Here is a 13,963-nt window from a genome sequence, read left to right on the forward strand (position 1 = left end):
TGCAAGCGGAAGCTTTGCAGCCAGGTCTTGGCTTCCTCAGAAGGGAAGGCACTGTCTGTCCAGACAGGCTGTTGTTCCACAATTAACCACAAGGGGACACTTTTTTGAGCCAAGCCCTGGAATAGTGTTGAAAATTAAAGGGGCAAATGGTAACTGTTTTACAGCCACCCGATATAGGCATGTGGCAGCTATGAAATACACCATTAGGCCTTGGGGAACATAGTTAATTGCCGTCTCAGCCCTAGTAGGAGATTATTAGTTACTCATTGTATCTGCTATTGCCGTATTCTTTTTTTTTTTTTTTTTTTTTTAAGTAATCTCTATGCTCAACTTGGGGCCCCAACTCACAACCCTGAGATTGAGAGTTGCACACTCTACCAACTGATCCAGCCAGATGCCCCATTCCCATGTTCTTTACAGTTCTCCTTACTTCCTACTAGCCAATCTCTCACTACCCCCCTTCCCTGTGATAGCTAATAATGTTTTATATTAAATTTTCCATGCTCAAGTGACCATATGGTCCTCATAGTGACAAATGCCTACTCCCAAGTTAAGAGTTTGCCTTTTCTGTGAGTGAGCAGGGACTGAGATACCACCACTCTAGATGCTTATACAAATCCTGATCCATAACCATCGAATCCCACACAACAGCATCCAACCAGGTGACCCACATCCCAGTAAAATGTACGAGAGTGGGTCCCTGATCATGCAACCATTGATTGTATCACACACCATGCTTCCAGAAGCAACCAGCCTCACAGAGGGCTAGAACAACCAATGCACAGCTGAAGTGCCAGCAACCTTCTGAAAGGAGGGAGAACCATCTTTCAGGACGCATGTCCCCAAAGGCGTTGGGAACGTTTCTGGGAACCAATGAGTGGAAGAGGGAGTGGGCCTACTTACTATCACTTCCAAAGATCCACTGTGGGACTTTGTGCTTCCCATCCATTTCTGGGCTCTGCAGCACTGGAAGTCATGGTCCCAAAGGAAGCGACTCTTGCCAGGGGACACAGTAAGGTCCCCCTGAACTACAAACTCGGGCTGATTCCAGGGCACATTAGCGTGCCTGTGCTCAGGCAGTAGTAGCTGGTGAAAAAGGAGCCACCCTCACCAGCAGGAGGAGCAGAGCTACTGATATATAGTAAGGACAGGGTGTTCACATGTGGAACCCAGGTAATTCTCCTGGAACCCCCTTGCTCATGAGTGTCTCCTGGAACCTCCTGGCTCACATGCAGCAAGCCTGGCCTAAAAAAGTTTCTTTGATGCAAGCTGAGATGCTTGCTGCCCACTGTCTTTGTCCCCTCCTTACAAGGTGGGGAAGCAAGGTGTCAGACTTGCTCTACAGCCTGAAGGCTGTTGCTGTCTTCCTGCTCTTTATCCTCCCTGGGCATGTTCCCCAAGTCTCACGCACATCTCATTCTGTGTTGGCATCTGCTTCCCAGAAGACCCGAACTAACACAAGCCATGAAACAAAAGAGGAGTGGGGGGGTGGGGGGTGGGGTGGAGGAGATAATGTCAACAAGGGTCATCTTAATCAACAACGTCTTTTAACATGATTAATAATTTGAGTTGCTTTTTTCCCCACTAGATGTCTTTTTCTTCCCGTTACATGCCTTTAGCACCATGACCTTACCCTTTATGGCACCTAGAACACTTGGCGGGGGCGGGGGGGGGGGGAGGAGGGGTTAAATTTGTATGTGGCTTGATTAATGTTTCTCTCTTTCTCTCTCTTGCCCTTGTAAGCTCCCTTGAGACAAAGTCCATGTGGTTTTTTTTTTTTCCAGTACTGCACACCCAATTCCTACTGTAATGCTTAGCACATAGTAAGGGCTCGAAATTATTGAGTGAATTATTACTGAGTGATGAAACTTACTGAGGAATATTTAGTCTATAGCAAAATTTACTAAGTGTAGTAGCAAAAGAATATTATTGACAGGACACTATCACAAAGTGTACAAAGTCCTGGGGAATAGACTTATGATTCTAGAATACTGATAATGGTCAGCTGCCCAATAATAGGTCTAACAAGAAGATCTAATAAGGAGTTGTAGCTAAGTCTCATGCTATGTGGGGTGACCTCCATTCCTTAAGCAGAAATAAACAAGTGTCAATACTGTGGGGCTTTATGGGATTGTTTGCAGGCATCAGCATGAGGTAATTTGAAAAGCAAGCCCTGGGGGCGCCTGGGTGGCGCAGTCGGTTAAAGCGTCCGACTTCAGCCAGGTCACGATCTCGCGGTCCGTGAGTTCGAGCCCCGCGTCGGGCTCTGGGCTGATGGCCTGCTTCCGATTCTGTGTTTCCCTCTCTCTCTGCCCCTCCCCCATTCATGCTCTGTCTCTCTCTGTCTCAAAAATAAATAAACATTAAAAAAAATTAAAAAAAAAAAAGAAAAAAAAAAAAGAAAAGCAAGCCCTGCCTCTTCCATCTTCCACACCAACCTGTGTTAGGGCTAGCCTGCCCTCTAGCCTGGCTTGTAATTCTTAGCAGCTATGATATTATCATGTCCAGAAGGCCATTTTAAAGTATTATCTAGCAGGAAAAGATTTCTGATCTTTCCACATTAATAACATGGACACAAAATGTATGGCTGTGCTCGCTCTCAGGGGCGACTCTGCACTTAAGCAAATGCAAGAGTGAGCACCTCCTTAAATGCTGCACTCTAGGCATCTCATTGGTCTCCCCCTGGTCCTGACCCTGCATGGGAGCCTAAGAAAATGGCAGATTCAGGGGCCCCTTCCCAGAGCTTGGTAAATTACATACAACTGTCGCCAACTTAACGATGGTTTGACTTACGTTTTTTCAACTTTATGACAGTGTGAAAGTGATATGCTTTCAGCAGAATCTGTACTTCGAACTTTGAATTTATCCCGGGCTGGTGATATGCAATACCTATTCTCTTCTGATGTTAGGCAGTGGCAGACAGCCATAGCTCCCAGTCAGCCAATTGAGAGGGAAACCAACCAATACAACCATTCTGTACCCACACACCCTTTCTGGTTTTCACTTTCAGCACAGTACTCAATAAACTGCATAAGATAATCAACACTTTATTGTAAGACAGGCCTCGTGTTAGATGATTTTGCCAAATGTTGGCTAATGTAAGTGCTCTGGGCATGTTTAAAGGAGACTAGCCTAAGCTATGATGTTCAGTTAAGCTAGGTGTATTAAATGCATTTGTGACTTAATGATATTATCAACTAACAGTGGGTTTATCAGGATGTAACCCCTTTGTAAGTCAGGGAGGATCTGTACTTTGAACTGAGAATTACTGATAGAGGGAAGTATCTACTTGACTTCAAGAGGGAATAAGTCAATTAGAAGAGGTTTAATTAAGACAAAAAATGAATGTGCATAATTTATAAGTGGCATTTCTGAAATCAGTTTGCCAGAAAAAATCAAGTGAAGGCAGAATGCTGAACCCTAACACATTTGTATCACATTTAATTAAAATGTTTGTGTTGTCAATGGAGTACTACGTGGCAATGAGAAATAATGAATATGGCCCTTTGTAGCAACGTGGATGGAACTGGAGAGTGTGATGCTAAGTGAGATAAGCCATACTGAGAAAGACAGATACCATATGTTTTCACTCTTATGTGGATCCTGAGAAACTTAATAGAAACCCATGGGGGAGGGGAAGGAAAAAAAAGAGGTTAGAGTGGGAGAGAGCCAAAGCATAAGAGACTCGTAAAAACTGAGAACAAACTGAGGGTTGATGGGGGGTGGGAGGGAGGGGAGGGTGGGTGATGGGTATTGAGGAGGGCACCTTTTGGGATGAGCACTGGGTGTTGTATGGAAACCAATTTGACAATAAATTTCATATATTGGAAAAAAATAAAAATAAAATAAAATGTTTGTGTTGTATACAAAAGGAGAAACATGAAGAAAAGGGAATACTTTGGATAGGAAATCAAGACACAAATCAAGTACTGCAAAGAAATACTACAGATAACTTTATTTTTCTTTTGAATTAAGAAGGCTTATACAAATTTGACTTCATGAACAAAACAAATCACATGTTAATAATCACCAATAAGGCTTTACTGATCCAAAAATATTTGCCATAAGAAATGAGTCACTGTGTATCTCTCGTTTTAAGAATCACAACACTGTCACAATTTAAATTTATTGCCCACCTTTCCAATTAAATAGCAAAATCTTTTGGGAGATGATGATACCTCCATTTTTAATTTGAAATTATTGCATTTTTCAAATGTTTTTTTCTTAGAAATAAAAAGTAAATCATAAAGTGTGTTAAGTCCATTCCTCAAAAAATCTTTAATCACAGGCTCAACCGTATTGGTTGGGACTTAAAAATGCTTTAATTTCAGAAATAGTTTTTGTACAGGCATGATTGATAACATTAAAAAGGCAGAAAGCAATTGTTCCATGCAAATTATTAGCTCTTATAAAGTACCAAAGTGTATTCTTGAGATGTTAAGGCATCTGGGGACAAAAGACACCTCTAGTTTCCTTGGCTTAGAGCTTGGATTTATTCTTGAAAGATTCCTTCAGCCTTTTGACAACAGAAATGTCCCCTGCTCCCTCAGGCCAGTTGTCATGATCTGTTAAGTAAGTAGAAAACCTCACGTCCAACACAAATCTGTGAACCTCATTAATCCTCTTGGTTTCCAATAAACCCTCCTATTTTCCCTGGTTCACCCCTCTTCTCAGCGGGAAAAAGAAATCATTAGGACAAATGGCAAAAGTCCTGAGAAAAACCTGCTTTGGAATCCCAGGTCTTCCCTGGACTAGCTCTCTAGCTCTTCCAAATGTGGAGAAGTTACTCTTCCTGAACCTATTTCCTCATCAATTATCAGAGGGTGTAACAACATCTGTTTTTTAAAGTCATGACAATTAGGGGCCCTAGGTGGCTCAGTCAGTGGAGCATCCAACTCTTGATCTTGGCTCAGGTCATGATCTCACAGTTCGTGGGATAGAGCCCCACGTCGGGCTCTGGCTGACAGCATGGAACTTGTTTGGGATTCTCTCTCTCTCTCTCTCTCTCTCTCTCTCTCTCTCCACCCTTCCCCCCCCAAAATAAACAAATAAACTTAAAAACAAATAAATAAAGTGAAAATTAAATGTGACAGCCTGTATACAACACTTGGCATACTGCAGACATTCAAAAAATCCTACTTCCGTAATAACCAGGATGACTTTAAAACCATGCCCTTACTTTGCACTGGGCACATATAGCTGCCTTTCTAGCATCCAGTCCTTCACCCTGTTTCCAGTAACTTCCACTTCCACTTGGGAATCCATGAGGTTCTGGGGAAGTGGCCCCACTTAGGTCACTGACTGAGCTAAGTCAAACAGTGCACTCCATTCCCCTGGCTGTGGTTATTGGTTGAGGATGGCCATTCCCATAAGCTGGTCCAAAACAGAGGGAGTCTCAGAACTCTGCTAGAAATGCTGTAACCAAGTCATTCCCCTCCTCTCTCTCTCTGTCCAGATGGCTGTGAACAAAGAATCATGGCCTGTTAGGGGTCCCAGGCAGCCTTCCTGTAACCAGGAGAGTCAATCTTAAGATAAAGCCAATACTGCATTAGCAAAAACAAAGGGAAAAGAAGAAATTTATTGTCCTTGATGAGATCTATGAGCATATGATTCAAGTCCGGCTTGCTTTTCAGTTATTCAGGCCAATAAATTCCTCTACTAGTTAGGTTTGAGCTGCAGCTAAAAGCATGCTGAACCAGGGCTTTCAATGTGCATTATCTAATATAATGCTCCCAACCGTTTATTCAATAAATGCTATAAGTGACTCCACTTTACAGGAAAGAAAGTGGAGGCCTACAGAAATTAATTTTCCCCAAGGTCACACAGCTAATAAGGGCCTAGCCAAGTCTCCATCCCAGGCCTTGTCACTCCAGGGCTGGCAATCTTGGTAGGTTTTTTGCTTTTCTGTTTTTTAAATTTTTATTTATTTTTGAAAGAGAAAGCACACAAGCTGGGGAGGGGCAGAGAGAGTGAGAGGAAGACAGAGGATCTGAAGCAAGTTCTACACTGTCACTGTAGATCCTGATGCAGGGCTCAAACTCATGAAGCATGAGATCATGACCTGACCGATATCTGACACTTAACCGACTAAGCCACCCGGATGCCCCTAGGCTGACAATCTTAAAGAAAAGACTGGACGCAAATGCTCAACATTCCCATTCATTATTTGGGGCAAGTATATTCTCGAAAAATAGATGTGGCTGATTTCCCCAAAATTTCTTTCCCTTTATGAAGGAAAAATGAAAAATACCCTCAACTCCACTGGTGAGGAAAGTGGAGAGCTTCCCTCCCACCCTGGCCACTTTAAATACTTTCAGAACACAGAACTGCAAAATGTAGGCATTTCTGTCTTTCCAACCAAGATCCATCCTTAAAACCGTGGTATCTTATGCACATCACCACATTGATGTTATCAGTAAGGAAATACAGATAGGGGAGGGGAAAATAATAAGTAAGACTGAAGTCCCATATTAATCATTTATTAATGCAAAGAAGGTCTTATGTCTTGATTAGACTATCAGTATACAGAAGAGTAGGGTGAACGAACTCAGGTCCCAGATATGAAATTGAAATACACATGCATTACATCAATCACGTTTTTTTTAAGTTTATTTATTTTGAGAGAGAGAGAGAGAGAGAGAGAGAGAGAGAGGGAGAGAGAGAGAACCAGTGGGGGAGGGGCAGAGAGAGAAGGAGAGAAAGAGAGAATCCCAAGCAGGCTCCACACTGTCAGCATGGAGCCCAATGTGGGACTGGAACCCATGAACCATGAGATCACGACCTAAGCCGAAGTCAGACACTTAACCGACTGAGCCACTCAGGTGTCCTTACATTGATCACATTGTAGTTGCTCGTAGCCACTTACTCAACACTCTTCAGCAACAGTGCAAATATGTCTGAATTTTATATTTGTGTGCAACATCTATATTTGGTTGAGCCGTATAAAACTACTGCTTTTGTATATTAAGAATAGTTGAATACAGCAGATTCATATGGTTTTGCTGAGTCTATATCCCAAAGATAATGTAAAATAATACCATACCACCCCCCCGCCCCAGCCCCAGCCTACCACCAGGTCTGATTCTTCTGTTCAGATACACAAGCCCCTTATTAGAGGAACAGAGAAATTCAATCTTAAAAATATGGCAACCTCTTGCCCCTTTTCTCTCTCCTCCTTATAAATGTATACTCATATAGAGAATAGTTTTCATGACTAAAATTCCACCAACCTATGCACACACAGGCAACTTTTTAAATAGATAAAGTTATGTGCTATAATAAAAATATTTAGATATTTTCTGACTGGGATCATTTCCTTTAAAGATCACATCAGGAATATAAATATTTTGTACATTTTTGATGTTCCATAAGAGAAAACCCTAATCCCTTTTGTTTTTTTTTTTAATTTTTTTTAATGTTTATTTATTTTTGAGAGAGAGAGAGAGAGAGACAGAGCATGAGCAAGGGAGGAGCAGAGAGAGGGAGACATGGAATCCAAGGCAAGCTCCAGGCTCTGAGCTGTCAGCACAGAGCCCAATGCGTGGCTCAAACACACAAACTGCGAGATTGTGACCTGAGCCACCCGGGCGCCCCTCCCTAATCCCTTTTGTAAGTGCTTAAGAAATTTTGAAAACTTGAACATGAAAAGGCATAAAGTCAGTGACTGCTCCTTTCTTGAGTGCTCACCTGGTACATCATATACTCGCGTATATAGAGACTGGCCCCCGTCCACCTCCACCAACTGTCCAGTGATAAAGGAAGCTGCTGGAGACAGCAGGAAGCAGACTATCGGGGAGATCTGGAAACAGAAGTAAACACATACAGAAAAGTGGATACAATCCATCTGGGGATGTTTCCATACCCAAGGAAACATATCTCAAAACCCATGACTGTAACATGAATTCTACAGTCCGTGTGCACCATACTCTGACAGAACAGACAACTGCCTTTTTCTGTCTGAGCACCATTGAAAAAAAAGTGACTAGTGCAGCAAGATAGGAAAGAATCTAGACAGTGTCAAGCTACATGATGTGAATAAGCTGAAAGTGATCACTGTGCTTAATCTTTCCCAAACAACTCAGTTCCTTCCACACCTTTCATTGCCCACCATAACCCCACTTTTCTTCCTCTTCTTTTTTTCTTTTAATGTTTATTTATTTTTAGGAGAGAAAGAGAGACAGAGCATGAGCAGGGGAGGGGACAGAGAGAGAGAGGGAGACACAGAATCAGAAGCAGGCTCCAGGCTCCGAGCTGTCAGCGCTGAGCCTGACGCGGGGCTCGAACTCATGGAGCGCGAGATCATGACCTGAGCCGAAGTTGGATGCGCAACCGACTGAGCCACCCAGATGCCCCATAACTCCACTTTTCGATGCCATCATATGCTTTTTATATTTTTGTCCCTGAAATAGCCAATGCGTCTATATAACAATAAATTGGCATTGTAGCTTGCTCAGTCAATGGTCTTGCAGGCTGCAAGGCCAGGAACTCAGACTACAGGAGCTTCCTACAAGGGGGACTTCAAGACCCCACTGCATCCCCTAAAAATTCAGAGGTAGATGATGAGTACAGAAACATCTACTCCCAAAACCAAAAAGAAAGAGGACTTATTTCACTGGACATAAAGGAACTCTCTATGAGGCACAGGAGGAGTTTCTCAAAGGGAGATCCCAAACACCTGCATTAGAATCCTTGGGTCCCTACCTGAGACCTTCTAAATTGTAAGCTCTGGGGTTGGAGACCCAGAATCTGCTACTTTATGAAGCTCCCTAGCAGAAGTGAGACAAGGGGGAGGCTAATGGTGCTTAGGGTGCAGTATTTAAGGAGGCACTCACTCTCAGGGTAGACCCTGCCCTTGTGTGACCCTGAGAGTGAGGCACATCCCTAAGTTTTATGTCCATGCCTTGCTTGCCTCACCCCAGTCAGGGCTGTTTACCTAGAGTGTTCTCTTACATAGCTATGCCTCTTTGAGACTGTGAGACCCTGGAGGGCAGGCATAGCCTTCTCTCCATCCTTGTCCCCAGAAGCACTGGCCACATGACACAGCCCACTTTCCGTATGGCTAGTCTGAACTGAGATGTGCTCTACGTGTAAAATACACTCTAGATTTTGAAGACTTGGTCTGGAGAGAAGAGGCAAAATCTATAGAAGAATGTAAAATGATGTTTTAGATACATTGGGTTGAATAAAATTTTATTAATAATATTTAATTAAATTCTTATCTATTACATATTGGTTATAACAATATTAATTTTATATTTTTTTACTCTTTTTTTTTAAGTTTATTTGTTTTGAGAGAGAGAGAGCACACATGCATGAGAGTGGCAGAGGGGCAGAGAGAGGGGGAGGGAGAGAATCCCAAGCAGGCTCCACACCTAGCGAGGAGCCCAACACAGGGCTCAATCTCACAAACCGAAGGTCATGACCTGAGCCAAAATCAAGAGTCGGATACTCATCCGATTGAGCAACCCAGGTGCCCCTTTACTTTTCTTAATGTGGCTAGTGGTTAGCTTAAAATTACACGTGTCACTATTATGGTATTTCTATTAGACAACACTGGTATAGAGAATTAATCATTGAAAAGTTTCCACATCTCTGAGAAAGGGGAGAGAGTTCTGACCTATGATCAAAAGAAACCACCAGAACTTGCATTAGCCTGTGTTATCAATCAACAACATCTCACCCGGTGAGTCAGGAAGACTCCACTCCAGTATGCTCCTTCCTGAATGCCAGCCAAACAAAAACCCTCTCTCCCCAGTAATCATGCCCTCCAGAAGTCTGCAAATCCCTAAAACCACACTTGCCCCAGGAAAACAGAAAGAGCCATAGTCTGCTCTGTTCAGAGAGACTGTGTCCGACTAGTAATAAATGTGGCTTCGTGCTGAATTTTGTTTGAAATATTTACTGATGGCCTCATGTGTCTCGGATAAAATAAGCACTTAATAAATGTTTACAGAATGAAAGCTCTATATGCATCCCTTGCCTAAAATGAAGGGAAGTTACATCACCCAGCTCCTGCTACAGTGTTTTGCCCAGAGACTAGGCACCACTAAATGATACTGAATTGAACTGAAGCTATCTGTTAGGTAAAAGATAGATAAATATTCATAGCTCATGGTTTACTTTAGGAGCTCAATGTGGAGCTAAACTGAACTAATACAATTTTTATAATCACCAAATTAACTAGGCACTATTGTAATATCTTCCAATAGACTCTTCTAAACTTTGATTTTAACAAAATCCATTTGATGGATGGGTTTGAGGAACCAAGCCATTCACAAGAGTTTTATCAATCAGTAAACACTATTAAAAACCAGCAGCCGAGGGCACCTGGGTGGCTCAGTCGGTTAAGCGTCCGATTTTGGTTCAGGTCATGATCTCGCGGTCTGTGAGTTCGAGCCCCGCGTCAGGCTCTGTGCCGACAGATCAGAGCCTGGAGTCTGCTTTGGATTCTGTGTCTCCCTCTCTCTACCCTTCCCCATTGCACTCTGTCTCTGTCTCTGTCTCTGTCTCTCTCTCAAAGTAAACATTAAAGACTGGCAGCTTGTCTCCACTTTATCTATGTGGGTAACGCCTCTTTTAGCACAGTTACCTCTTTACTTTCTGCTCTGTTTATTAAAGACCCCGGGGATTTTAAATATGCAAGCTGGGGGATGAATCCCAGTACCATGAGCCATGTATGACCATAGACAAGTTACCGCACCTCACTGGCCCTTAGTTTCTTAATTTCATAAAATGAGAAGGCTCTGCCAAGTGCTGCATTCCTTCCCCCAGAATGTCGAAGGACACCCTAGGAAGTGTAGGCCATTCCTTTTAAAAGTACAGCTAGGTTCTGACTCTCCTGACTCTGCTCCAGGGACTGTCACTTAAAAGCCAGCAACTCAGTGAAAGCAGTTCAGTCAATGGCCTAGTGTGAACGTTCTGCCCCAGGGAGGATTTGCTGGGGCGATGAGAGTATCTTGGAAACACGACCTGACCGAGGGATGCCAGGACAATCAGGCAGAGGCACTCCCTTGTTCTGCATCTCCCGGAAGCTCCCACCCTCTCTCCTTCCCCTTCACATCTAAACTATTTGAAGGTTTCACCTACATTAGTCAAAGTATGGTCAGCAAAACCCTGGGCATACCTAAGACCTTTTCAGGTGCTTTGCAAGGACAAAACTGTTTTTGTTATAACACTAACTTTTCATTTGTCTTTTTCACTGTGTTGACATTTGCATTAATGACGCCAAAGCAGTGGTGGGAAAAACTCCTGGAGTCTCAGCTTAGAAATCAGCAAATCATGGCAGGAATACAAAGAGGAACCAGGTCCCTAGGCTAGTAGTGGTCATTATATTCTTCACCGGCAAGTACACATGGGGGGAAAGGCCTGTTTCACTTTAGAATATCTTTGATGAAGCAGCAGAATTTATTCATCATATGAATCTCAACCAGTGGGTACACACCTTCTTAATATCCTGTGTTATAACGTGGGAATTACTCATTAAGCTTCTCTACTGCAGTGGAAGTAGAAGAGTTGTGATCTGAACTAGTCACTCTCTTCATGAAATACAATTTTTCACTGGGATAAATGACTAACACGCTACGGTAATTCCCGCTGGGGTATTTGGCAGCCTTTTTTTTTCCCCAAAAATGAACAAAGTGAGAATGTCTCTTCAAAGGAAGACAATTGTTGTTTTTTCGTGTTTGTTGTCAACAATAAGATCTGAGCTTTCGAGTGAAAATGAGGATTTTGGAAAACTTACACGTGTCAACATGAGCTTGACAATTTCCTAACACTTCAAGATTTTTCTGAAGAGATCAGTGGTGATATTAACAAACGTGATCTTTTGTGTAAGGGATTTTTTTGATATAATGGATTGCATGTCGACATCCAGAAGATCCCCATAACTCAGTGAACCAGTTTTTTACCAAACTGATGCCAATAACTGATGTTATAAAAATCATGTGTGGCTGAAAGTCCCAAAGTGCAAGAAAGACTAATGGATTTTAATGTAACAGAGCATAAAAGATTCACTCACATGGTTTGAGATTGATGGCACATTGCAACCTATCTTTAAGAAACAGACACTTGTCAAACATCAAAGAAGAATAGCCACAATTATCTGAAAAGTCCATTAAAATGCTCCTTCCTTTTCCAACTGTACATGTACATGAAGTTGGATTTTCTTCATATGCTTTAAACAAAACAACATATTGCCAACATATCAAATGCACGTGCAGGTAAGAGTCTAGTTGTATTCTATGAAGCCATACGTTAAAGAAATTTGTAAAAGTGTAAAGCAAATACAAAAAATGGTTTTCCTTTGCTTTTTAAAATACAGCAATTTTTCATTAAAAATATCATTCATGTTAACACGTAATGCCTTTACTATTTTAAATGAACTGATCCATATTTCTTAAACTTCTCAATTTTGATTTCTGTGCAGTAAATATAGATAATATAGTTCATATAAGTGAAGGGAAATGTTCTGTCCAATGAAAATTTAATTATATCATCTCCTTGATTAAAATCCTTAAACCCCTCTTAGTTTTCAGAATAGAAATACGAACACCTTGTTTACAACGGCTCATGAAATGTCTGATTTAACAGTACCTCCCAAAAACTTAATATGCAAAACTATTTTACTTCAGGAATTCTAGAAAAGTTACTTCTCACATAAGAGTGCATGTGTGTGTTTAAGGATGTTCACCGAAGAATTACCACAATGCTGAAAATATAAATGGAATCTAAATGTGCAACAATGGAGCCTAATTAAATATATCATGATCTATCCTTAGCAAGCTGCAGAAAAACACACACAGTAGAATCCCATTTTGTAAAAAAAAAAAAGTCAATAAATACAGGTATTTTTGTGTATGCATAGTAAACTTCTGAAAAAATATACATCAAAACAACAATGAAAGCTAGTTTAGGAATTAGAAAACACTTTCTTTTAAGGGTTTTATGGTTTTACTTTTATATTTAGCGTTTTAATATATCTGAAAATGATTTTGTATGTGATACAAGATAGGAGGCCTAATATATATATGTATTTTAATGTTTCTTTATTTTGAGAGAGGGAGAGAGAGCACACACACATGCACACGTGCAAGCGCAGCAGGGGCAGAAAGAGAGAATCACAAGTCGGCTGCAGCCTCAGCACAGAGCCCTACGTGGGGCTTGATCCCCCCGACCATGGGATCATGACCTGAGCCAAAATCAAGAGTCAGACCCTTAATGGACAGAGCCACTCAGGCACCCCAGCCTAATTTATTTCTAGTTAAACAGCCAATTGCTGCAAAACTTCTGCTAAATGGTCAATCCTTTCCTCACAGTTGTGAAATGTTACTTTCTCCTTATAAACTCCTCGTGTATACATGGTACTGATGTAAGAGTGCATTCTGTGCCACTAACTTTATTTATTTATTATTTTTTTTAACGTTTATTTATTTTTGAGACAGAGAGAGAGAGCATGAACGGGGGAGGGGCAGAGAGAGAGGGAGACACAGAATCGGAAGCAGGCTCCAGGCTCCGAGCCATCAGCCCAGAGCCCGACGCGGGGCTCGAACTCACGGACCGCGAGATCGTGACCTGAGCTGAAGTCGGACGCTTAACCGACTGAGCCACCCAGGTGCCCCATAAGAGTGCATTCTGTTCCACTAACTTTAATCTGTTCCCGTGCCAATACCAGATATTGTATATAAGTATAGCATTATAGTATGTTTTGACATTGGGAAGGTCAAATCCCCTCCATTATTTTTTTCAAAACATTTTTTGGCTGTTTTTGCATAAATATTTTTATAGACAAACTTCAGAATCGGTGTGTTGAATTCTGAAACTACATTAAACTTATACATTAACTTAGGGAAGCTTGATTTTATTTACTTTTGTTTTTTTACCATTATTTTTTTAAATTGAAGTACAGGAGCGCCCGGGTGGCTCAGTCAGTTAAGCAACCGACTCTCGGTTTTGGCTCAGGTCATGA

The 13,963-nt window shown here is 41.7% G+C and overlaps 1 protein-coding gene across 2 annotated transcripts in view; it reads right to left on the reverse strand.

The window, feature by feature from the left end:
- Positions 1-3,927: 3,927 nt before the first annotated feature.
- PECR (peroxisomal trans-2-enoyl-CoA reductase) overlaps positions 3,928-13,963 on the reverse strand; it is a 29,433-nt gene continuing 19,397 nt past the window's right edge. Inside the window, exons 7-8 of one of the 2 annotated variants that reach the window (XM_011285577.4) lie at positions 7,687-7,798; positions 3,928-4,565 (exon numbers count right to left, since the gene is read on the reverse strand). In XM_011285577.4, coding sequence (XP_011283879.2) covers positions 4,480-4,565; positions 7,687-7,798 — 198 coding nt within the window. In that variant the 3' untranslated portion in view covers positions 3,928-4,479. The remainder of the gene's footprint in view (positions 4,566-7,686; positions 7,799-13,963) is intronic. The other variant, XM_011285578.4, reaches the window with a different exon arrangement.

Source organism: Felis catus, chromosome C1, assembly GCF_018350175.1.
Source record: "Felis catus isolate Fca126 chromosome C1, F.catus_Fca126_mat1.0, whole genome shotgun sequence".
In the NCBI taxonomy this organism is placed as follows: Eukaryota; Metazoa; Chordata; class Mammalia; order Carnivora; family Felidae; genus Felis; species Felis catus.